Source organism: Sciurus carolinensis, chromosome 17 (assembly GCF_902686445.1).
Source record: "Sciurus carolinensis chromosome 17, mSciCar1.2, whole genome shotgun sequence".
NCBI lineage: Eukaryota > Metazoa > Chordata > Mammalia > Rodentia > Sciuridae > Sciurus > Sciurus carolinensis.
In genome coordinates this window covers 9,229,284-9,256,948 of record NC_062229.1, presented here as the reverse complement: position 1 = coordinate 9,256,948, position 27,665 = coordinate 9,229,284, and the positions used below count along the sequence as shown (strand labels likewise).

At 38.9% G+C, this 27,665-nt stretch overlaps 1 protein-coding gene and 2 pseudogenes across 1 annotated transcript; all 3 read right to left on the bottom strand.

The window, feature by feature from the left end:
• Nucleotides 1–708: 708 nt before the first annotated feature.
• LOC124967982 (putative gustatory receptor clone PTE01) lies at nt 709–1,602 on the bottom strand. Its single transcript, XM_047530397.1, has one exon. The coding sequence runs from the start codon at nt 1,600–1,602 to the stop codon at nt 709–711; it is 894 nt and encodes a 297-aa protein (XP_047386353.1).
• Nucleotides 1,603–13,251: 11,649 nt separating this feature from the next.
• Nucleotides 13,252–14,212, bottom strand: LOC124967981 (olfactory receptor 7E24-like; annotated as a pseudogene).
• Nucleotides 14,213–25,959: 11,747 nt separating this feature from the next.
• LOC124967980 (putative gustatory receptor clone PTE01) lies at nt 25,960–26,956 on the bottom strand (annotated as a pseudogene).
• Between the last annotated feature and the right edge of the window lie 709 nt (nt 26,957–27,665).

Here is a 27,665-nt window from a genome sequence, read left to right as displayed (position 1 = left end):
AACCACAAAGGTTCAGTTCACAGAGCCCACAATTAGCTAAATTGGCCCATGCAATCCCATTCTCTGAGGACTTCTTCATTAGTAGAAGAACAAGAAAGAGGAAGTGAATGTCCACCAAAGTTCTAGGCTCTTCCTCTTTGGGAGAAGTCCCAGATACTGCTCACTTAATTTGTTTCCTGTCTTTCCTTGCCTATTTTTAAAGATCCATTTGTATTTTTCCCTCAGTTGCTGTGGTAAAATATATGACAAAATTAAAATTTTATGTGTACCATTCAGTGGAATTAATTACATTCACTTTTTTATACAGTTATCACCAACACCTGTTTCCAGAAATATTTTCTCTTCACAAATTTAAATTTTGTAACCATTTAAAAAATTTATTCCTCCCTCTTTTTTGTGTGTTTTTCCTTGATACTGGGTATTTAACCCAGGGGTCCTTAATCACTGAACCACAACCCCAGCCCTGTTATATTTTTTATGTAGAGACAGGGTCTCACTGAGTTGCTGAGGGCCTCACTGAGTTGCTGAGGATGACCTGGAACTGGCCATCCTCCTGCCTCAGCCTCCCACATTGCTGGGGTTACGGGCCTGCCTCACCATGCCCAGCTTCCTCCCTCTCTCAAACATGGTAATGACCATTCCTTCATGAAACATGATGAGGAATTAAACCCACAAAAATAATGTGAGCAAGACAGACTGCTTACAGGTCTACAGGTTTAGTTTTGCTGGCAAATCTAGCCTCCCTTGAAAACAGATGCCTCGGGCTCTGGGATTGTATGCATTGCTGTGCATCCTTCTCAGGGCAGTTTTAATGTCCCGGTTCCTCAGGCTGTAGATGAAGGGGTTCAGCATAGGGCTGACCACTGTGTACATTACAGAGAACACTGCACTTGTTCTGGGAGAAAGTGATACAGTGGAACCAAGATACACTGCAAGACCTGTCCCATAAAATAAGCAAACAACTGCCAGGTGAGACCCACAGGTGGAGAAGGCTTTGTACCTCCCTCCTGAGGATGGGATCCTCAGAATGGAGGAAACAATTTTATAGTAAGAAAAAAGAATCCCGGAGATGGGAAGAAAGCCAGACAGAGTAACAACAAAATACATGATGATGTTATTTGTTAAAGTATCGGAACAGGCAAGAGTAAGTAGTTGAGAAGGGTCACAGATGAAATTAGCAATTTCCACATCCTTGAAGTACCTAAAATTTAAGACAATCAAGTTATGCAGCTGAGAATCAAAAAGGCTGATCAAAAAGAACATCAAAACTAAGAATCCACAGAGGCGATGGTTCATGATAACTGAGTAATTCAGTGGGTGGCAGATGGCCACAAACCAGTCATAGGCCATCACGGTCAGAAGCATGTCATCCATGCATCCAGAAAGGATAAAAAGGGACATCTGCATCAGGCAGTCCACATAGGAGATGACTCTGCTGTGACTTTGGGTGTTCATAATCAGTTTTGGGACCGTGGTGGAGATGAAGCAAATGTCCGCAAAGGACATGTTGGCTAGGAAGAAGTACATGGGGGTGTGGAGGTGGGCGTCAGAGTTGATAGCCAGGATGATGAGCAGGTTTCCAAGGACCGTGACCAGGTACATGGACAGGAACAGTCCCACAAGCACAGGCTGTAGTTCTGAATCCTCTGTGAGTTCCATGAGATGGAATTCTGATATGGATGTTAGATTTTGTGATTCCGAATTGGTGACCATCTTTTAAAACAAAGATGAAGGTTAGAAAAAGACAACTCCAGGCATTGAGCTGTCTCCATATATTTTGAATTTAAGTATACAGAGTATTTGTTCACATTTCAATATCAAGGTGCTTTTCTAATACTTCTCAGTTGTGATCCACTTAGTCATAATAAACCTCCTTCAGTGCTAACTTCTGTGTTGGCTTCATTCTATGTGTATCTATTTTAGAGACATTCAAAGGAACAATGTTAGAAGACCAAGGAAATTAAAGATAGCCAGTCCTTTATTACTGTAAAACAAATCCAACACTTTTGAGAAAAAAAATAAGTAGCAATAGCCTTCTACCTTAATAAATGAAGTCATTCTACTTATGAATGTTAAGACACAATTCTTATTTTATTCTAAGGCAATTGCCTAAAGTCCTTTTACTCCGAGTATTTTAAACTCCATGTAAGAACAAGAAAATGATCTGCATACTACATTTAATTGTTTATAAGCACAAGCATTCTTATTTGCTAGTTATTTTCCAGGGGTTTTACTGTCACTGAATTTTCTTATGTCCCTCTTTTATAGTTATAAGGCCTCATTCAATTGTGGGGTTTAGAAATCATGTAACAGAATAACTCCTATTCTAGGCATACTGAAACTCAAATTGTGGTAAACAGTTTAGTTAAATCCATGTAGTCATATGATATCCTTTACCATAAATGTGTCATGGATCAAAGTAGCAGTCAATGATTAAAAACTAATGACTGTTTTTGGCACTTTTGTCAAAGATCGGATGACTATCTATACAGATTTGCCTCTGTGTCTTCTGTTCTATTCCATTTGTCTTAAAGTCTGTTTTATGTCAATACCACACTGTTGTTTTTACTCTAGCTGGATAGTATAATTTGAGATCAGGTATAATAATGCCTCCATCATTGCTTATATTGCTCAGGATTGCTTTGGTTATTTTTATTTTTTCATATGAATTTTAGGACTCTTTTTTCTCTATGAAGCATGCCACTGATATTTTGATAGTGATTGTATTGAATCTGTATAATGCTTTTGGTAATATTGCCATTTTGACAAATTTATTCTGCCTAATCAAGAACATGGATGTCTCTCCATCTTCTAAGGTCTTCTTCAATTTCTTTCTTCAGTGTTCTATAATTTAGTTGTAGAGGTCTTTCACTTCCTTGGTCAGATTTATAGGTAACCTTCTTTATCAAACGGTGCTGGGAATATGGTATCCACACGTAGAAGAATGAAACTCTATTCCTATCTCTTGTCCCACAAAAACAATCCATTCAAAGTGAATTAAAAATTTTAAAAAACCTGAGAATTGGACTAGAAAATTGCAACTGCTAGAAGAAAACAGACTCAACACTGCAACCTAGGATGCAAGCATTGACTTTCATAACAAGACCCCTGGAGTTCAGAAATAAAACCAGGAACCAGGTGGGATGGCATAAAACTAGAAAGCTTCTGCACAATAAAGGAAACAATGAAGAGTATGAAAAGAAAATCCACAAAGTAGGAGAAGATCTTCGCTACAATAAAGGGACATTTAATTTTGTATATCAATGTTTACATTCTTCACATTTGTAACATGATTTTGAAGGCTTATGGAAAATAATATTCCTACAAGACAGCTTCCCAAGAAAAATGGAGGGACAGTGTGACCCAGGAGAAGGGAGGGAAATTAGCCAAGCATTAAACTTCTTCCGCTAGTCATTTCCCAGTAACAATGGGCCCTGAGGGGAGAAAGCAAACTTCCATCCCTTCCTAGGTTCATCCCCAGCATCTCCACCAAAAGCAAATATTTACCCCTTTCCAACCCCAGTAGATCTTGAAGGAAGGAGGCAAATACTGAGAAGCTGGGCCCTGGACTTTGACCCTCCCCCATTTCAGATGAGTCCTGGAAGGAAAAAAGCAAATAGTGAAGCTCTAGGTAACAATGGGCCCCAGAGGAAGAAGATAAGCAGGGAACTCCAAGTTGTGAGCTTTTCCCAGTGACAATGAGTTTTGAATGTTTTACAACTACCTTCCTAAGTTAAAGTTTTAACTAGCCCCTGACTGTCCAAACTGAATGTCTGCAGTCTCCAGTGAAACTATGAAACCCAGACTCCTTCTGTTACCCAGCCGGGCCATTTCCATGCCTGGAATATGGGCCCTCCTGAGCCTGATTGACTGACTTCACTGCAGAATAAAGGAAAGCTTGCTGATCTGAGGTTTATTTCACATCTCCTGTCTCTGTCATCTGTGGGCTATGAGCTTACAGATTTACCTGTGCAGTCCTTACTCAGTGTCCCCTGGAAATCAACTCACATGACAGTGCTCAGACTCAGAGACACTGACCACCTGCCGGATGTCACAGAAATAATACATGGAGCCAACAACATTCACAATTAAATTGCCAGTCTCTGGGACTAGAACAATAAACTGTTTTATTATTTCTAAACCACCAGGAAATTTAAGAAGACTTCCAGAGGTCATAACCACAGGACCATCTGAATTGCATGCTTAAACTCCCTCCAGATTTCTGAGAAGAAATGATACCAGAACCTGACTCTTATTTCTCTGTTTGAGATCAAGTGAGCTCATTACAACATTGGAGGGAGATGTGCACAGCTTTCAAGGATAACCTGGACCTGGGGAAAGAGAAAGATTTGAATGGAATTATTTTGTGCTTACTCTTTTCTTTTTCTTTTATTTTTTTAATCCCTGCTTATTTTGCACAGCTATCCTACCTACAGTTCAGGCACCAGGTGCCAATCATGGATCTCCACCACTGTGATCTACCTGGGATCTCACAAAAGGAAAGAATAGGCTGAAGAAATCTCTCCTGGTGTGAAAAGAAAGTGAAATGGTTGAATGTATTGTCAACAGCCCCAGCTGCCAGGTTCCTACTGGCAGGAGTGCCCTGTGTCATTATCATGCAGATCAACTCAAGCCAGGCTTCACTCTGACAACCTTTTCCTTCCCTTTGTTACACAAAAGTGCTGGGCTGCTTCCTTCCTGTAAATGGGTAATAGGGTGGGAACACACAACTTGGAGTAGACTATGCACAGGAAATGAAACATGCTACATAGAACTCAGAACTCGGAGCCTGGCACCTAGGAAGCCCTCAGCACTGGTGCATGACATCAGGGCCACCATCATTATCCTCCCCCACCCCCACATCAGTGCCTTGGAGTACTTATGAAACAGGTCCCACAGACACTTCTTCTGCTCTTGTAGGTGTGATGTCCCTGGCAACTAGAACCACTATGGGCAGAAAGTGAAATTTTGAATAAGATTATTGGGACTTCCATCACAACCAAGGACATAAAATTCACAGTCCACATACCTGAAACTTTACACTCTTATTCTCCCATCTGACTGCCCCAACTGTCATATTTTTCCCAATGATAACAAGTAATCCTTCTGTCAGTTCTTCCTCCATCCCTGTCTCCCTCAGCACTTACACAGGTGTGCCCAGTGTCTGCTTGGTCATGACCACGGACGGCAGATATGATGAATCTCCCCTTCCTTTTGGGCAATTAAGGCTCAACCTTGCTCCTTAAGACCCATCTGAACCATGTGACAGACAGGAGCTGCATTGTGCAGAGAAGCAGGGCAGGAGCAGACACAGGTGTGGTGCCACCTGACAGAAGACACCAGATGAAAGGCTGGCGGCACGGGCTGGGTATTTACTACATCAAGACCTTGGAGGCTCAGGGCACAGAGCCAATAATTGCTCATATTTGTCCTCAGCACACAAATCTCTAAGGGTCTCCTAACAATAATGGAGGAATAAAAATGGAAAACAAATGCCCTCAATAAGGTCTGGGGTTCTCCTTTCCTCAGAGGAAATATCATGTAAACTATTAATTTCTTTCAATTTTTGTAAGCTGTATCTGCTTTTTATTTCCATATTTTATTATACTAGCACACATAAAATAATTTAGCATTTTAGCCATTTTTAAGAACAGTTTGGTGACATTGATTACATTAATTTGTTGTGCTGTGGATGTTTCATGTTCTAACATTGCCCTGTTTTCCTGTTCGCCTCTTTAAGGTGTTTTTAATTTTCCTGTTCCTCAGGCTGTGGATTTAGGGATTCAGCATTAGGGTCACACAGTGTACATTACTGAAGCCAACTCATATTTGAGGACAAATGTGATACAGCTAAACTGAGGGGAAGTTCCTTGCATGACCCACAAAATAAACAAACAACTGAAAATTAAGACCCACAGGTGGTGAAGGCTTTTTATTTCCCACCTGACGCTGGGTTTCTAAGAATGAAGGAAACAATTTTATACCAAGGTGAAAGGATCCCTGAGGGAGGAAGAAATCCAAATATGGCACCAAAAAAGTTTATCAGTGCATTATTAGTAAAAATGTCAGAACACACAAGATCAAGTGTTGAAAGTCAAGAGTTGAAAGTGAAATCAGTGATCCCCTTTTCTCTGAAGTGTTTAAAGTGCAAGACAATCAGATTGAAGCTGGGAAACCAAAGGACTGGAAAAAAAGAAAAGAAAGAAAAGATAACAGAATTAAGAAGACATGTTGGGGATAGTGCTGAGGGGTAATGCTGAAATGGTGACTGGGTAATAAGGCATGGGTGACAGATGGCCACAGATTAGCATAGGACATCGCAGCAGAAGCAGACCATTCATACTTCCAGAAATGACAGAGGTAGCTGTGTTAGGCAGTCCACATAGGAGAGGCCTCTTGTGAAACTGGATGTCACAATCATCTTGGGGACTCAGTGGAGATGAAGCAGATGTCAGCTAAGCACATGTTGGAGAAAAAGAAGCACATGGGGGTGTGGAGGTGGGAGTCAGGGCTGACAGCCAGGATGACGAGCAGGTTTCCAAACACCAAGAGAAGATACAATCCAAAGAGGTCATCCTACAGTCCCAGATCACCCTAGGGATCCATGAGATAGAATTCTGAAAAACAAGTTATATTTTTTAGCTCTGTATTGTTGGGACACCTACTCAAATTAAAAAATAAAAAAAATTTAAAAAAGAGGTTTTTAAGCAGGGAAACAAGTATATCAGCATTCAGGAATTATCTACATTTTAAACTGAAGCAATTCACTAGGAAAGTCCTCACATTTGAGGAACAAACACCTATTACAATATTTCTCATCTGTGAAAAACCCATTCCTCTTAGATTTCCTGCTTCATTAATTTTGGAGTTATTCACCTGTTTCTAAACACATATATTAGAGACTGCTATCATTGGGATGTTGCATGTCCCCAGAACACCCATGTGATAATAGCTCAATCCCCAAGTTCATCATTGGAAGGACTGGGACCCTCAAGGGGTGGAATCTAGTGGGTTGCCTTTGGGTCATTCCACATGTGTTCTGGTAGGTGACAGAGGGACCCCAGCCCCTTCTCTCCCTCTCCTTTCCCCTTGGTATTTGAGTGAGCAGTTTGGCTCTTCTATGTGCTCCACCATCATACCCAGCCTCACTACAAACCCAAAACAATGGGGCCAGGTAAACCTGGAAAGAATGCTCCCAGATTGTGAGACAAAGCAAATGTTCTCTGTTTATAAGTCAATTCAAGCATTTGCTATAGTAATAGGAAGCTGGCTAATGCAGAGAAGTAAAAGTACAAAATGTGTCACAGCCCAAGTTTCATCTCCCTGACCCACAACTTTCTACTTCTTTATGCCTTTTTCTACCTGTGAAAATCTCTGCAATGATTTTAGAATAATTAGAGGTCATAGATAATACTAAAGGATGTTGCAGGACCCAAAAGTCTATGACACAGACTCAACAAAGAGCAATTGTATCTTCTCTCTAATTTTGAAGACATTTCTTAAAGGAGTAAGAGTATATCCACAGGACGCTAAAACACAAAAACAACAAAAACAAAACTAAAAGTAAATAGCAGAAATGTCAGTAGAGTGGAGGGAAAGGTATTAGGTCCAAGGCTTAGCATCTATGCAGTCATTTTAAATTCTTACTAAAAGTTGCTTTCTGCCCTAGAGGGGTACTTACAGAGAAAACAAGAGTTAAAATGTAACTTCCCCTTCCCGCCTCTCATTAGCCACCCCGCTGGAACATCCCTTGCTTGTCCCATCAGCCCATCATAAGTTCTTTCCAGGCAGCTCGTAGCAGCTCATGTGATTGTACACAAGATGTCCAAACTGCTCCATAAAACACCCCAGAGCTGGCTGGGGCTGTGCCTGAGTGGTAGAGCAGTTGTCTAGCATGTGTGAGGCACTGGGTTTGATTCTCAGCACCACGTATAATTAAATTAATTAAATATAGGTACATTGACAACTAGAAAAAACATTAAAAAAAAAAAAAACCTAGAGCTATGTTCTTCCTGCCTCTCTGGCTTTTCCCATGTGACAGCCTTTGTCCGACCCTGACTGGCAAATAAACTTTTCTATGTGCGGATCTCCTCGCCTGGCGTCTGTGTTGTTCATCTGCGTTGCATTTTCCTTTCAAAGAGAACAGGCTGAGGGCAGAGAGGAGGAAAAGGGACTGAATTAGAACAAATTTTATTCCATGCCTTTATGTCAAAATGAATCCTAAGATTATGTGTAAATAAAAAGAAACAATAAAAAGTGAAAAAACAGTGCAGACAGAAAAGTGCCAAGAGTGGTGGAGCCATGCTAAGCATGCCCAGTGTCTGTGAACCGAGAAGAAGCTTGTTCAAGGATCAAAATAAGTTTTATTGTTGATGTTGACTCTATTCCCAGGATAGGATGAGTTCTGGGCAATCAGAAATGAAAGAGCATCTTCCTTGGTAAATACTTAAATGTGTGTTCATGGGGGAAAATAAGATGCACCACGACAGAAGCAGGGAAGAGGTAGCTTCAGATCACAGGATGATCATGTGGAATATGAAGAGTAACCTAAGTATTGGAAGGTTATCAAAATTCATTTTATGCATTTTTCACATTTTATAAGGAGCATGGTTTCTCTGTGTAAACCTTACCCATTGCACATGGATCAACCAGAAATGAACTCATAGCGCAGTGACTGTGGAAGGCACTGAAACCTGCCCCCCTGCACAGAAACTGCAAGCAGAGGCCACAGCACTAACACCTGAATAGCATCCTGCACATGCTTCCCCAAAGCGGCCTTGTGACCACAAGACTGTATTTGGGTCTCGCGGCAAAGTATGCATATCTATTTCAAGTGTTTTAACTGGTGCACAGCATCACCTGCAGGGAGTACATAATTTTCCAATTGGTGATTTTATAATTCTGTTTCAATATATATCCAATAAATTTAGAACAGTTCCTAAAAGTTTGCCTAAAAGGTAGCCAAGTCTTGTTTAAATGGTATATAATGCCTATTGTTCCTGAAGAAAACTGATTTACTTCAACATTTTAGGTCTTCCAGTGAACATCTACTTCAAACTCTTTTACAGATATGTCATTATGCAACAAAGGAACATCACTTAATTCTTCAGTTTATTTTGCAACATTATCTTCAAAATCCTATGTGTCTCCATTTTTGACTCAACTCCTAATAGTTAAGATAGGAAATCAGTCAAGGTTTCCTCAATGGATGGATGAATAAAGAAAAATTGGTTCATATACTCAATAGACTATTATTCAGTTGTAAAAGATGAATAATTTTGGCACATAATACATTCTTCATCTTTTAGATTTGACTAGTGGATATCATATAAATGAAATTAATCACAGAAAGGAATATCCATGTATTCTCACACATGGAAGATGTGAAGATAAAAATGTGGATGTCAAAGAAGCAGAGAATAGCATAATTACTGTGAAGGCTGGGAAGCATACGGGAGTAGGGGCATAGAGATAGGTTGCTTATTAAGTGTGAACATATCTTTATAGAGAATTGTGAGTCATGGTGGTGCAAGTCTTTAATCCCAGCTACATAGGAGGCTAAGACAGGAGGATCACAAGTTCAAGGTCAGCCTCAAAAACTTAATGAAGCACTATCTCAGTAGAAAAAAGTAAAAAGGGATGGGAATGTAACTTAGTGGCAGAGTTCCTCTGCAGTTAATCCCAAGTATGAAAGGAAAGGAAAAAAGGAAGGAAGAAAAGAAGGAAGGGAGGGAGGGAGGGAGGAAGGAATGAAGGAAAGAAGGAAGGAAGGAAGGAAGAAGAGGAAAAGGAGAAGAAAGGAAGGAAAGAGAAAATTTAAAGGAAAGGTATTAAATCTGGTCTCTATAGCACAGGTGGGGGACAATAGTTCACAATAATTTATTGTGTACTTCAAAACAGCTGGAATAATGCATTTTCAATGTTTCTAACACAAAGAAATGATGTATGTTTAAGATGATAGGTACCAAATTTTACTTACTTGATAATCCACGTTGTATACATGTTTTGCAATGTCACACCATACAACATAATCTGTCAATTAAAAGTCATTACAAAAAGCTTTAAAAAGAGACGTTCTCCGTGACATGTACATCATAGTTTCCTGAATTTGACAGTTTGTGCATGTTCAATGTATCCATCAATTACCTGCACTTGTGGTGAAAGACAAAAATTTGTTACTATAAAACATTCTCCCATTATTAAGGTATGTAATCCATAATCATGATAGAGCACAAAGAAATTTTATTTTCTGTATAAGGAACAATAAGTCCATTTGGCTCCTCTGGAGAGAACAGGCCCCTGGTACTAGGATCAGGGGATCATTAGTGGGCCCTGAACTTTCTTCTATCCACCTCTCTGTTTTCAAGTTCCCTACTGGAAATAGGGATTAAAAACACCCACATCGAGGACATGGAGTCTTAATAATGAAGTGGTCATTTTAGTGAAGAATTCATCATTGTGGAAATAGCCAGTTTAGCCATGAACACAGTCACAGTCTCTTGGTGAACTTCCTAAGAGCATGGGAGGACTGGAAATCCTCCAGTGACTCTGAGCCCGAGCAATAAAGTTTACCTGTCTTTTCTCTTTATACCTCTACTTTTTACATTTATGAAATTTTCGTCCATGACTTTTGAATAATTCAATGTTGCTGATTTTTTTTTTTTTAAATGAGTCTCCTGTTTCCATGACATAGACAAAAGCATTATTTGATCTCATCTCTGGTCCTGTGAAACTCCCCTGGAAGGAGGAGAGCACAGACATGAATGCCCCAGGGTGGGCAGCCACACCCCAGCTCGGTTCCTCAGAACCAAGGAAGGGTTAACAGTATGGAACAGGATTTTAACCCTTGATGCCTGTCCTGTGCCAAGTAAGGTATAGGCTCCAGGAAATCAGAATGACAAACTTGGTAATTTCTCCCCCAAAATTCAGCATTTATTCACAGGAGGACAAAAATGCAAAGTCCTACAGGGAACTGGGAAAGCCTTAACTAGAGGTCAGAGGATATATAAGTCAAAATACACTGATTAGCCTATGTCTTCATGGCAATAATAACGATATCTCCTATTTTCCCTTTTTTTATGGGTCCATCACCTATCAATCACATAGGGAGCATCCAGTATCCTTTTAATCTACACTCAATGCAGTTGTATCACGTGGAAATCCAGACAAATGACAATGCTGAGACTTAGACATATTAACAAACTTCCAGACGTCTCAGAAATAGGTGGAGATATAGGGACTCAAACTTAGATGATTTCTCTCTGGATCCAATGTAGGGAACATTTTAATTGTTTCTCAACCATACAAAGATTTTAGTAGAGGTCCTGAGGACTTTACCCCAGGGACATCCTGGGCAGACTATCTGACTATTTCCATGTTCTCGAGCACAAATAAAATCGTGGTCTGATTTTCTATCTCCTTTTGATTTTTTTTTTTTTTTTTGATACTGGAAACTAAAACAGGTTCTCTTTGCCACTGAGCCAAATCCACAGTCTCCCTTTTCTTTTATTTATTTATTTTGTTTTATTTTGAGACAGGGTCTCACTAAGTTTCTTAGTGTTCACTAAGTAGCTGAGGTTAGCCTTGAATTTGTGATCCTCCTGCCTCAGCCTCCCAAGCCACTGGAATTACAGGTGTGATCCACCACCACAACCGGCTCCTGACTCCTCTTGATATTCAGTGCACAGTTTACAAAGAGGAGGACGTAGAGACCTGCTTAGGGATTCTGAACTAGAGACAAAAGAGAAACTTGAATTGTCAGGAAGAATTATTACGCACCTACACCGTCTGTGACCTCTGCCCACCACCCCTAGTCATCCTTTCCACAGCAGAGACAGCAAGTGCCAAGAACCATTCTCCACTGAGAGCCACAGGAACCTCAGAAGGGAAAAGCACAGTGAATAAGGGTATCTTCCTAGGGTGACCTGGCAGAAAAACAGCTGGCTTCTTTGTCAAAAGTCAGTCTGACAGCGTTTTTCTGATATGACACTCAGTTTCTCTAATCAAACAGCAAAATTCAAACATGGCTTCATAGTCTCTACCTAACTATGTAGTATGTTTAACAAAAAAATTGTTGCCCTTTCTTTTTCTGTATAACAATTATAATTTACTGATTGTACCTGAGGGAAAAATACAGATGAAGTGAAACAGACTCCACAGGACACACAGGTCAGAGGGTTAAGGGCTAGCATTAGATGCCCTTAATAACAGGCGTGGTGTTCGGACACAGGTGTCCCACTTCTGTGTCAGCACCTTCATTATCCTTTTGGAGTGCTTAGGCGGCAGGTTGGAGGATACATCTTCTGTGATCACAAGTGAGATGTCCCCAGACAGGACAGTCAGCATGGAAGGAAAGCAGATATTTGCATGGCATTACAGGACTTGCCCACAGCCAGGCACAAAAACTCAACATTCCTCATAGCTTCAGTTTTGAGTATTTCCATCCTACCACCAGGCTTCCCAAAACGCTAGGTATGTCCTGAGGATGAGGAAACAACACCCGATGATCCTTTTCCCATACATCTTGGCCCTCAGCACTTCCTGAGTGGTGCTGTGCCTCTGCTGGGTCATGCAGGAGGGTAAGAATGCATATCCACCATGCTCTGTGTCAAGTGACAGTTTGGGCTCTGTCCTCAGGACTGATATGAGTGCAGTGTGAGGTGGGCTTCCCAGTGCAGACAACCATGGGAGAAGGACATGGGGTTGGAGCCCAGTGGCCCAGGGCCATTGCACAAAGCCTGGAAACTCAGGCTGATGAGTGACTAAGAGCTCGCACTTAGTCAAAAAGGATCCACGATATGGAAGTCTCTAGGGACTTCCTAATAGCAGTAGAGCAAGAAGAAGAGTAAAAGAATGTCCACACAGATTTTAGACTCTTCTATTACTGAGCAGGAAGTGTCTGAATTGAATTTTTTTCTTTATTTTTAAAGAATCAACTTCATTATATTCCATTGTTAAAGGTAAAAAAAGGCAAAAAAAAATAGCACATAAAATAATTATCACTTTTACTGTACATTCTAGGGGCATTATCCTCAAACACAGTTGCACAATCATGACCATCATGAAGCTCCAGAAGATTTTTCAATTCCAAAACTAAAATTTTGAACACATTTTTTAAAAGCACACTTTGTGCCTCTTTCGTAAGTCTGAAAACCATTCTACTAAGAAAGCTGCTGAGGACTTAAAGCACACAGACTAAAACATAGTGTGACCCAGGACCCTGGACTCAGGAGTCTTTAAGAGTGCTTTTGTTTATTTTCTACCTTGTGTTCTATGTTGATGCCACGGCTCCTGAGTTAAGACTGCTCTGCTGTGCAGCCTCCTCAGGGCACTTTGACTGTCCCTGTTCCTCAGACTGTAGATGAAGGGGTTCAGCATGGGGCTGACCACAGTGTACATCACTGAGGCCACCACACTGTTTTTCGGAGAATGTGACACAACTGAACCAAGGTACTCTACAATACCTGCTCCATAAAATAGACAAACCACTGACAGGTGAGACCCACAGGTGGAGAAGATTTGTGCTTCCCACTTGAGGACGGAATTTTCAGAATTGATGAAAATATCTGAGAGTAAGAGAGAAGGATTGCTGAGACAGGAAGAAAACCGAATACAGCACCAATAAAATAAATGACTATGTTCCTGTTAAAGGAATCAAAACAGGCCAGATTAAGAACTCGAGAAGGGTGACAGAAGTAACAGGAAATTTCCACATCCTTGAAATAAGTAAACTGTAATGCAATTAAATTATGTATCTGGGAGTCCAAAAGACTAATTAACAATGACATCAAAATCAAGGTGGCACAGAGGTGGGGGTTCATGATAACTGGGTAGTGCAGAGGGTGACAGATTGCCACATACCGGTCATAGGCCATCACAGTCAGAAGCAGACTATCCATACAAACAAAAAGCATAAAAATAGACTTCTGTGACAGTCAACCCACATAGGAGATGATTCTGCTGTGGGATTGGATGTTCGTTAGCATGGTTGGGACCACGGTAGAGATGAAACCAATGTCAGTAAAGGACAGGTTGGAGAGGAAGAAGTACATGGGGTGTGGAGGTGGGAGTCAGAGCTGACAGCCAGGATGAAGAGCAGGTTCCCAAGCATTGTGACCAGGTACATGGACAGGAACAGTCCAAAGAGGATGGGCTGCAGTTCTGGGTCCTCTGAGAGGCCCAGGAGGAGGAATTCTGATACAGATGTTAGGTTTTGGACACCTTTGCTTGGACACCTTTTAAATTGGAAAATAAAGCATTAGAATAATGGTAGATTAGATTAAGGAAACAAAAGAATCAGCACCCAGCACTCTCTACTGGTTTTGAATTTCAAAATTCACAACTGAAATATTCACATAGACTTCCATATACCTTCAGAAATTCTTCTGAGTTTTAACAAACCTAGCGTTCTCAGAACTCTCCCATTATTGGTGGCTATTATTCACCACATTATAAATACTCCTACTTTAGTGATACTGAGCAAAGCAGCATTAGAAGATCAAGAGCATTACAGATAACAAGTCCATGTTCCCAGAAAAGTACAAACTTTTAAGAAAAACAGAAAACAAGAATTACTTTGCCATTGTAGGAAAAAAAAGTCATTGTCATTTAAGAAATCATCAAATATACCTTTTTATTTTAAGATAATAGAATGATTTTCCTTTCTTAAAATATTTATACATCCTCTATTGTAGCTACAACTGTTATTTGAACAGCTGATTGTCAGAAAGCATTGTTATTTACCAGTCATTTCCCAGGATTTTTTGTTTGTTTTAATCATTCTTTTACTTTCTGATTGTCCTCTATTGTGAATAGATAGACCTTATCAAATTTTTGGCTTTTAAAAATTGTGTGATTTAAAAACAATATTAACCCTGGCTTTGGTAATGGTCACATGGTGAAGGTTTGGTTAAGTGATGTAATAATAGGACATCATAATCACAAATGTGTCATTAATGTACAGTTCAGCTGTCAGTCAATAAAGATAATGCAATGTTAAAAAACTCTTTTTTTAATTTTTAAATATTTGGCAGGGTTTTCTTTTTTTTTTTTTTTTTTGCACAGTTTTATACTATTTCAGTGTGATACCGCAAAGGAAGACAGATATTTTTCTCTTGATTCTTATTCTACAATGACCTATTAACACTGCTACATTATTTTCGTAATCATGAGGCTTTAATTTTCATTTGAAAACTTTAGAGCCAAAAATAGGTCTCCAAATCATAAATGTTAATGGGAAGTTGGAACCTCCTTGTGCCAAATTAATAGGTTTTCATTCACTGTTCTGCATAATTAATATGCACAATGAAGACCTTAAACATGGAGTCCTGACCGTGGACTGCAGCTCCCCGACTGCAGCTACATAAAGACAACTTCAGTATATTATTTCTGTCAGTTCACACTATGATTTCATTGTGGAAAATACAAAAGTACCAGAAATTATGTGCAAGCAATGATACTATTTTCCCATCTTTAAAATAGATATATTACTTATCCATTTATAGGGTTTTGATTTGAATGAAATTTAGTAGGGACAAAATTAACTCAATGTGTCAAACATGCACAAATAGATAAATGATCATATCAAAAAGGAACTGTCAGTGGCCATTATAAAGGCAATAGGACCAAACAGTTTCACAGCTGAGTTCTAGCTTAGATCTTCATGGTGCACATTAATTATGCAGAATGGTGAACTTCTCTGTTGCACATTGGTGCATGTACATAGCACAATTTGATCAATTTCAGTCCCCGGTGCCTCCCCTACTCTTCCCTCTTTGCTTCCACTGACCCCCTTCTACCCTCTTCTTATTTCTACTTTGTAAGAGAGATGTTCATAAATCTTTTAAGTTGACTGAATCTCAAGTTTCATTGATCAATATATGTACCTGCGAATATTTAATTATATATTGATTCTATAGTTTTACTTCAAACCAATTGTATCAAAATATCTGCATGTAAAGGTCTTGGTGGTCCTCTTTCATATCAACTTTGAGCACTGCTTTGAAATTACCAGGCACTTAGCAAATGTTCCATTTGCACTACCTGCTATTACTGGTAATAGTACCCACTGCGTATATTAAATACAATCATTTCATAAAGTGCATTTCAGATCTGACAGATACAAATAACTGACATATATCTATGGGCTATGGAACCACTGTGGGTAGAAGAAAAACACCAAATGAGATTTCTGAGACTCTGAGCACAGCCAAGAACAAAAGTTCCACAGTCCTCATAGCCTAATTGATTCACACTGGTGTCCACTCCTCTGCATCTGCATGCTTGTCCTGATGCTTAGGAAACCATGCTTCCAGTACTGGCACCTCATCCATCATCTCCCTCAACACTTACCCCATAGTGCTGGGTCTGTGCTGGCTCGTGGCCCTGGGCTGAGGATCCAATGTCCCTTCTCTGCCAAATCACTAGCTGAGACTTGGTTTCTATCCTCAGGACAGATATGAAGACAGTGACTGACAGGAACTTCCTGATGCAGACTAACATTGGAGGAGACACAGGAGTGGACCATCCAGATTGGCATAAAAAGCTGAAGGACTCGAGACAGGCCAATTATGGAATATTATATGACCTTGGAGGCTCCAGGCACAGGGCTCATGTCAGGCTAATTGGTTCATGTTTTCTAAACCTCTCAGGACTTCCTAATATTAGTGGAGGAAGAAAAGTGAGACAAAATGGATGAGCCCTTAAGGCAAAAGCACCTTCCTCTACTCAGCAGGAAACTGAGGCACAGTGCTCACGTCCCCAGTGACTGTCATTAACACCTCCCAGGTGCATATCGGATGGGATTCCGTGCCACATTTCCATACAGCACACAGGGCCCCTGGGTCTCTGCCATTCATCTTTCTTCCTTCTCCCCCTGTGCAAACAGTCTTCAGTTCCTGGTGGTCACTATTACACTCCTAGTTTCCACATATCAGAGAGAATAAGTGATACTAGTCTTTCTGTGTCTGGTTTATGCTTTGAAAGGCCTGTCTGCGTCTTATTTCCATTACTGATTGTGGTTAAGTATACATTAAAAATCACAATTTTAACAGCTTTTATGTCCAATATCTGTGATCATAATTACATTCCCACTGTTGTGCAGCCATCAGGAACACCCATCTCCAGGAAGTCTTATCATCCCAAATTGAAACTTCGTACCTATTTTAAAAATCTCCCCATCCTCCCTCTCCAAACTGACTACCTTCATTCTGTGATGAAACGAGGTGGGAATTAAAGACATCAAACTACCAAAATAGCAAGACCGAGGAGACAGGATCTACAGGTACTGCTGTTTAGTGCTGCTGTCACTTCCAACATATATTTCAGATGGATGACGCAGGTCCCGAAGTTGGAATGTTCTGTGGTGGAGCCTCTTCAAGGCACTTTTCAATGAAGTGATCTTAGTACAACAGCATTGTGTTTGAATCTCTCTGTAAGGCACACATATCTACTTCAAATATTTTTAACTAGTGCACAACATTATCTGCAGGAAGTACATAATTAATCATTTTATATTTCTCTATTTTAATATTATCTAATAAATTTAGAACACTTATTAAAAGGTTGCCTACAAAGTACCCAAAGCTCATTTCAATTTTACAATTATACCTGAAACGAAATGGTTTGTATCAGCATGTTAAGCCTAGGCTGCATGCCTGCTCTAAACACTTTTGAGTGATGCGTGTCATTGTTGGACAGAGGAACCTCACTTCATGTAAGTGTGTTGTTGCAGTGCCCTCCACGTACTCAGCTCACAATAGCCAAGATAATCCACTAACATGTCCACTTGTGGTTGGCTGAACGCAGAACACATGGTGTATGTACACAATCAAATTTCATTCAGACATGAAAAAGGATGAGGAAGTTCTGGCAATACGGATTTAACTAGAGGAGATTAAGTAAAGTAAATCAGGCACAAAAACACACATTTCTCACTCGCTTGTGAAAGATAGAAATGTGCATTTCATTTAAATAGAGTGTAGAGTGGGGGCTTCCAAGGCTAGGAACTGTAAGGGAGTATTGGTGGGGAATAGAAAGAGGTTCTCTATTGGGTACAAAAATGCCCTTACGGAAGAGAAGTAAGTTCTGGCTATCCATAGTACAGTAGGATGACTATAGTGAACAATAATAATTGTATATTTTAAAGGATTGGATTAAAAGAATGGATTTCAGATATTCCCAACACAAAGAAATGCCTTGGAAGCAATGGACAAGCAAATTGTCCTGATTTGATTATTCCATACTATATACATGTATTAAAATACCACACTGAATCCCATCAAGACAGAATTATTTTGCATAATTAAAATAGAATAGTTATGAGAAAATTTAAAAAGGATTTCCAGATAAAATATACATGATGGTTACTTAAAATTAACAGTGGATCCATGTTCAATTTTATAATTAATTAGCTACATCTGTGGTGCAACACAAAAATCAGTAACCAGAAATTACATCTTCATATTATTAAGATATGCAATCAATAATATCCTTAAAGTCTCTCTTGTGATTATGATTCCATGATAACTCACAAAGAAATGTTATCATTTCTTCTAAGAATGACATGTATATTTGGTCCCATCAACTAGGGACCAATAGCTGAGTCCTGATCTCTCATCTGTCCACCTCTCTAGCTCAAGTTCTTCACTGGAAAAGGGGAGAATAACATTCACATCTACAACATAGGTAGCATCTCAAAGAAGTCTGAATTTTAATAATCAGGCAGTCATTTTTTAATGAATTCAATCATTAAGGGTTAACTAATTTACTGATGAACACAATTACAATCTCTTTAAGAGAATTTGAACACAGGTGTAACCACTTAAAGATCATTTTTGCAGACTTGGGTTGTGACTCAGTGGTAGAGTACTCACCTAGCATGTATGAAGCACTGGGTTTGATGCTCAGCATCACATATAAATTAGTTAATTAAATAAAGGGCCATCAACAACAACAAAATAATTTTAAAAAAGATCATTTAAATGCAGAATACCTTGAAGCCTTAAAATGTGTCTAAGCCTAAGCAATAAAGTTTATTATCCCTTTCTGTTGTTTAATTTTCATATTTATTGAATTTTATTCCATGATTTTTAAATATTTGAGTGTTATAGATGATTTTTTTTTTCAAAATACAGACACAAATAAATACTGCTTTATCTTGTCTCTGGTCCTTTGAGACATCCCTGGAAAGGAGGAGAACACAGGCATGATGGCCCCAGGGGTTTGGGGGTAGCATACTCCATGCTCTATTTCTGTGAAGGGTCTAAACATATTTAGCAGAGATTTAATCTTTGATGCCTCTTCTCTGCCAAGCAAGGTATGGGTTTTAGAAAACCAGAATGAGAGTCCCTGCAATTCCTTTCCAAAGATTCCATATTTACTCACAAAACTGAAATGCTCTACAGGGAACCAGGGAAGGCTTAACTTCAGGTCAACAGGATACTTGAGTCAAGAAATATAGTGATTAGCTTAAATCCTGATGTTAATAATAATGTATCTTATTTCTCCTTATTTCATGCAGCCACCACATATTAATCACATATGAAACATCCAGTACCTATTTAACCTACACTCAGCACAGCTGTATCAACTAGAAAAACAAAACCAGGACAATGCCGAGTCTCAGAGACACTAACAACCTGCCCTGTGTCACAGAAATACTAAGTGGAGTCAGTGGGACTCAAAAGTAATTGTCACTCTCTGAATCCAAAGTAATGAACATTTTAATTGCTTTCAACCATCAGAAATATTTCAGCAGAGGACCTGAGTTTTAAGCCACAGGGATACCTTAAGCACTATTTCCAGATTCCTAAGCAGGAATTAAAACAATGTCTGATTTTGTATCTCCTTTTGAGATTCAGTGACATTCATAAGAACAAAGGAAGATGCAGAGGGCTTCAAGGGCACCCTGGACTGGGAACAAGAGAGAAATGTGCTGAATTATTATGCATCTACCCTCTGTGTGATCTTTGCTTGTCATGGTTAGTCACCCTTCTGGTAGGAACAACTAGTGCCAGTCACTACTCTCCCCTGTGATCCATCAGGAATCTTGGAAGAGAAGAACATGGGGAGCCAGGGTTCTCTTCTAGAAAAAACAGGGAAGGGAAAGAGCTTATTCCGTCACCAGGTTACTCCTGATATAAGGCCCTGTGTTTCATTAGGACAGCAAAACTCAAAACAGCTTCAGTCTCTTCTACTAAGCAACCTCATATATTTGACACAAAAATTGTTGCTCTTTCTTTTTCTGTAAAATAGTGAAGTTTTGACAATCACAACTAGAGGAATATGACGCAGATAAAATAAAACAAGTTACATAGAAGGCACAGCTCAGACCCTGGCCCTGGGAAACCAGGAGCAGTGCTTCCTGATGTCATGGTTACCATCCTCACTCTCATCCTTACCGTCATCTTCACAATCCTCCTGGTGTGCTTAGGAAACAGCGGATAGGGACCCATTTTTCTGCTATCATGGAGGAGATTTCTATGGGAGGTAGAAACAGTGTGGGAAGAAAGCAACGTTTTGAATGACATTTCTGGACTCCCACCAAAACTAAGAACAAAAACTTCACATTCCACATAGTTTACATTCTGTGTGATGGTGTCCTACCATCGCTCTACCCAACACATCATTTGTCCTGATGATGAGGAAACAAAACTTCCAAGAAATGTCCCCACCCATCCTCTCCCTCAGCACTTACTGAATGAAGTGGAGGCTCTGCTGGGTCATAGCCAAGGACTAAGTATTCACTCCCCTCCAATGCCTAATTAAAGGCCATGCCTTGTACTGATGTGAGTGCAGTGTGAGCCTGGAGCTTCCCGAAGCATAAAACCCTGGGAAGAGGAGACACAGGGATGGAGCACTCTGGACTTGGAATGCTGAAGTCCAGGGCTGGAAGTACAGGCTGATTATTTTCTATTATATGACCTTGGAGACTCCTTGTACAGAGTTCATAATTAGCCAAATTGATCCCTGTTACACTAATATGTAGGCACTTTCTAATGTTAGTGGAGTAAAAAACAAGAGAAAATGAATGTCCACAAAGGTATTGGGTGGACTCCTCTAGTACTGAGCAAGAAGCACGTGTGTAATATACACTATTTATACATTACTTATTTACTGATTGATTCACATTCATTAAACTGAACAGTGGATTTTACCGGGTATATTGGTGCAGGTACATAGCATAATTTGGTCAGCATTAATCTCCAATGCCTCCCCTTACCTTTCCTCCTACCTCCCCTCATCTACCCAAATGTTTCCTGGCTACTTTCATGATATCACTTTTTTCTTTTATTCCCTCTAACTTCATATATGTGACAAAACATACCATATTTGTCTTTCTGTGTCTGACTTATTTCACTGAACATGACACTGTCCACTTCCATCCATTTTAGTGCAAATGACATAATGTCTTTAAGGCTGAAAAAAATCTCCATTGTGTATATACAACACATTTTCTTTATAAATCCTTCTGTCGACAGAAATCTAAACTGATTCCAAAACTTAGCTATTGTGAATTGGGCTGTGCATATTAACTTCTATCATATCTTCAATTTTTAGAGAACATTTTTGCTTTAGTTCCATCCATTATAGTGGTAAAAATACATGAGAAATATTGCCATTTTAACCATTTTTAGGTGCATACTACTGTGGCATTGATTAGGTTCACATTGTTGTTCAATAATCACCTCCATGGGCCCACACAAATCTCCCAGGCCAAGCAGAGGCCCACACCGCGGCCTGCCTCTGTGTCCAGTGCCTGAGCCCCACACAGTCTAGTGTCCGGGATGCAGCTGACTTTCCATCAACATGGGGGGTCACCTTTGCCCACTAGCATTGATTATTCCTGATCTGAAGGCCACCATCCCTAGTGGGACAGCAGCCTTCCTGGGTCACCATATTATCAAGTTCCTCTCAGCATCAGGCTATTGAAGACTAGGAGGATTAAACAGTACAATGTAGTTTTACTGTAGAATATTTTATTAGTAGTATTATTATAATTATTCCTATTATACCTACTATTATTTGTACTTTTTTCTTTTATTAATATTTTTCTCACTCTATTTTCCTCTTATCTATCTGTTTCCTTGGAGACTCTTTCTCCCTCTTCTCATGGTAACTACCTATTTCATTTAATTTCATACTATTGAAATACAAAATACAATTAGAAGCTACTTTGAAAATCTATACTCCAACCAAATAGAAAATCTTCAAGACATCAACAGGTTTCTAGAGGCATATGATATATGCAAATTGAATCTGGAGGACATACACAATTTAAATAGATCAATTTCAAACAATGAAATATAAGAAGTCATCAAAAGCCTACCAATCAAGAAAAGTCCAGAACCAGATGGATTCTCAACTGCATTCTACAAGACCTTCAAAGAAGAAATCATTCCAACACTCTTCAAAGTATTCCATGAAATAGAAGAGGAGGTAACCCTTCCAGACTCATTCTATGAATCTAATATCACCCTGTTACCAAAAACAGACAAAGACACATGAAGGAAAGAAAATTTCAGACCAATAGCCCTAATGAACATATATGCAAAAATTCCTAACAAAATTTTAGTGAATCACTTACAAAAATATATTAAAGTGATAGTGCACCATGATCAAGTGGGTTACATCCCAGGGATGCAAGGGTGTTTCAACATCTGGAAATCTGTAAATGTAATCCACCACATCAACAGGTTTAAAGTTAAGAATCACATGATTATTTCAATAGATGCAGGAAAAAGCATTTGATAAAATACAGCACCCCTTCAAACTCAAAACACTAGAAAAAATAGGGGTGGTAGGAACATACCTCAACATTGTAAAGGCCATCTATGCTAAGCCCATGGTCAACATCATTCTAAATGGAGAAAAACTGAAAGCATTCCCCTTAAAATCTGGAACAATGCAGGGATGTCCTCTTTTACCACTTCAATTCAACATCATCCTTGAAATTCTAGCCAGAGAAATCAGACAAACCAAAGAAATTAAAGGGACATGAATAAGAAAAGAAGAACTCAAACTATCACTATTTGCCAGTGACATGATTCTATGTTTAGAGGAGCCAAAAAATTCTGCCAGAAAACTTCTAGAACTCATAAATGAATATAGTAACATAGCAGGATATAAAATCAATACTCACAAATCTAATTCATTTTTATTCATAAGTGATGAACTCTCTGAAAGAGAAATTAGAAAAACTACCCCATTCACAATAGCCTCAAAAAAAAAAAAAAAAAAAAAAAAAAAAAAAAAAAAACTTGGGACTCAATCTAACAAAAGAGGTGAAATACCTCTACAATGAGAACTACAGAACACTAAAGAAAGAAATTAAAGAAAATGTTAGAAGATGGAAAGATCTCCCATGTTCTTGGATAGGCAGAATTAATATTGTCAAAATGGCCATACTTCCAAAAGCACTATACAAATTCAATGCAATTCCAATTAATATCCCAACGACTTTCCTCATAGAAAGAGAGCAAGCAATCATGAAATTCATTTGGAAGAATAAGAGACCCAGAAGAGCTAAATCAATCCTTAGCAGGAAGAGTGAAGCAGGGGGTATCACAATACCAGACATTCAACTATACTACAGAGCAATAGTAACAAAAATGGCATGGTACTGGTATCAAAACAGGCAGGTAGACCAATGTTACAGAATAGATAACATGGAGACAAACCCACATAAATACAGTTATCTCATACTAGACAAAATCATATAATGGAGAAAAGATAGCCTCTTTAAAAAATGGCACTGGAAATCCATATGTAGCAAAATGAAACTAAACCCCTATCTCTCAACCTGAACAAAACTCAACTCAAAATGGATCAAGGATCTAGGAATTAGACCAGAAACCCTGCACCTAATGGAAGATAAAGTATGTTCAAATCTTCATCATATCAGCTTAGGACCAGACTTCCTTAACATGACTCCCAAGGCACAAGAAATAAAAGCAGGAATCAATAATTGGGAGAGATTCAAATGAAAAAGCTTTTTCTCAACAAAGGAAATAATCAACAATGTGAAGAGAGAGCCTACAGAGTGGAATAAAATCTTTGCCACACATTCTTCATATAGAGCACTAATCTCCAGAATCTATAAAGAACTCAAAAAACTTTACACTAAGAATACAAATAATCAATAAATGGGTTAAGGAAATGAGCATACAAGAGGATCTACAAGTAATCAACAGATATATGAAAAAATGTTCAACATCTCTAGAGAAATGCAAATCAAAACTACCCTAAGATTTCATCTCACCCCAATTAGAATGGCAATTATCAAGAATACAAGCAACAATAGGTGTTGGCACGGACGTGGGGAAAAAGGTACACTCATACATTGCCAGTGGGGCTGCAAATTAGTTCAGCCACTCTGGAAAGAAGTATGGAGATTCCTTAGAAAACTTGGACTGGAACCACCATTTGACCCAGCTATCCCACTCTTTGGCCTATACCCAAAGGACTTAAAATCTGCATACTACAGTGATGCCGCCACATCAGTGTTTATAGCAACTCAATTCACAATAGCTAAATTGTGGAACCAACCTGGATGCCATTCAATAGATGAATGGATAAAGAAACTGTGGTATATATACACAATGGAATATCATTCAACCATAAAGAATAAAATTATGGCATTTGCAGGTAAATGGACGGAGTTAGAGAATATCATGCTAAGTGAAATAAGTCAATCCCAAAAAACCAAAGGTTGAATGATTTATCTGATAAGTGTTTGGTGATATATATATAATGGGGGAAGAGGTAAGAGATGAATGGAAGAAGGATGGAATGTGTAGATGGAATTGAGGGGTGGGGAGGGGCAGGAGAAGAAAATAAAATAGAATGAGACAACCATCATTACCCTGTGTACAGGTATGTACACATATGGTAGGACTCTACTATGTGTACAATCAGAGAAACAATAGTTGTTCTCCATTTGTTTACAATGAATCAAAATTTAAAAATAATAATCACCACCATGCATTTGTACAAAATTTTCCTGTTCCCAAACTGATATTTTGTGCACATTTTTAAAAGTCCCTTATCCTCTATCTCCCATCAGTATCTGACAATATTCTACTGTGAAACAAGAAGAGGAATTAAGCACTCAAACTGCAAATTAGCATTTTGCGACTACAGGTCTGTGAGCTTAGTTTGACTGCCTTTTCCAAACTACAGTCCTAGTTCATGCTGCAGGACCTGAAGGTAGAGTGTTCCGCTGTGGAGCCTCCTCATGTCCCTCTTCCTCAGGCTGTAGATGAAGGGATTCAGCATAGGGGTCACCACAGTGTACATCACTGAAGCCTCTGCACAGTTTCTTGGAGAATGTGAAACAATTGAACCAATGCATACCCCCAAGATTGTCTGATAAAGTAAGAAAAAATACCAGGTGAGACCCAAAGGTGGAGAAGGCTTTATACTTTTCACCTGATGATAGGGTTCTCTGAATGAAGAAATGGATAATTTTATAATTTTATAATTTTTTCTTTTATAATAAGAAAAAAAGGATCTTTGAGATAGGAAGTACACGATATTGCACCAAGAAAATAAATGACTATGTTATTAGTGAAAGTATCAGAACAGGCAGTATTAATAAATGGAGAAGGGTGATAGAAGAAGTTGGAATTTTCTACCTCCTTAACGTAAATTGTAAGGCATTCAATTTCTGCAGCCAGGAGTCAGAAGAGCTAACCAAAAGTAATACTATAACTAAGAAGACATGGAGTAAAAAGTGTTAAATTCAGACATTAATTACATTTAAATCAATGTCCAGTCATCAATGATGTCCATCCCAAGAAATTTTTCATCCTTCTAAACTGAAACTTTGTGTCTATTTTAAAATTCTCCCATTTCTCCTTCTCCCAAATAACACTACCTCCATTCTACTATGAAACATGATGATAATTAAAGTACACAAAGTACAAATCTAATGTAACATGGAAGACATGATTTACATGTTTACTTTGGCTGTATTTCCAAACTTATATTCCAAGATGGAAACCAAAGTTCATGAGATTAAACTGCTGTTGTTGAGTTTCCTCAGGGTTCTTCTAATATCCTTGTTCCTCAGGGTGTAGATGAAGGGATTCAGCATAGGAGTGACCACTGTGTACATCACTGAGGCCACCGCACCCTTTCTGGGAGAAGTTGACACAGTTGATCCAAGGTACACTCCAAAGCCTGTTCCATAAAATAAACAAACAACTGCCAGGTGAGACCCACAGGTGGAGAAGGCTTTGTACTTCCCACCAGAAGATGGGATTCTCAGAATGGAGGAAATAATTTTATAATAAGAGAAAAAGATTCCTGAGATGGGAAGAAGACCAGATATGGTAACCACAAAACACATGACTATATTATTGGTAAAAGCATCAGAACAGGAAAGATTAAGAAGTTGAGAAGGGTCACAGAAGAAATTAGCAATTTCCACATCCTCGAAGTAGGGAAATTGTAATATAATCAAATTGTGCAACAGTGAGTCCAAAAGGCTAACTAAGAATGACATCAACACTAAGGAGACACAGAGGCGAGTGTTCAAGATGACTGAGTAATGCAGAGGGTGACAGATGGCCACATACCGGTCATAAGCCATTACAGTCAGAAGCATATCATCCATGCATCCAAAAATGATAAAAAGAGACATTTGTGTCAGGCAGCCCACATAGGAGATGACTCTGCTGTGATTTTGGATGTTCACAATCATATTTGGAACCATGGAGGAGATGAAACAAATGTCAGTCAATGACAGGTTGGAGAGGAAGAAGTACATGGGGGTGTGGAGGTGGGAGTCAGAGCTGACAGCCAGGATGATGAGCAGGTTCCCAAGCACTGTGACCAGGTACATGGACAGGAACAGTCCAAAGAGGATGGGTTGTAGCTCTGGATCCTCTGAGAGTTGTAGGAGATGGAATTCTGAGAGCTGTGTTACATTTTGTGGTTCTTTATTGTTTGGACACCTTTGGAGAAATAAAAGACAGTGGGAAACAGAATTAAAGAGTCATCAAAGATTCTGTATATATCTTAAATTAAAGTATTCCCAAGTAAAGCTTCCACACTTGTGTTCCATGACTTTGAGAAACATTTCTGAGTATGATATATCCAGTTTTCCTAGAACTCTTCCATTCTTTGCATCTGTGTTATTTACCTCTTGTTCACAACTACTTTAGAGACACTCAACTGAGTAATGTTCAATGACCAAGCACATTACACACAAGTTCATGGTCACAGTTAAATAACAACCTACTTGCTTAAGATAAAATAGAGAATAAGACATATTCTTCTCTATGTAGGAAAAAAATCATTCTAATTGAAAGAAATTTAGACTCTGGAATACATCTACATTTTATTCAACAACCATGACGTAAGTTCAATTATCTGAGAATATTTATAAACAAAGTGCTAGAAATAATCTTCACACAAAATAAAAGTCGATTGTTTATAATCAAAAAACTTGCCATTTATCTGCTAGCAAATAAATCCACTGTTCAATTTTTCAGATTTCCCTCCTTCAAGAATATACTTGATCAAATATAGTTTATCTTCTAAAGATCATTTAATATGTAAATTCTACCCTAAATGGCCTTACAATCTGTTTAATTGTTTTGTTGACCATAATACTTCTTACATCTTAGCAGTTCAGCGTCAGTAAGAGTTTCAAACCCTAG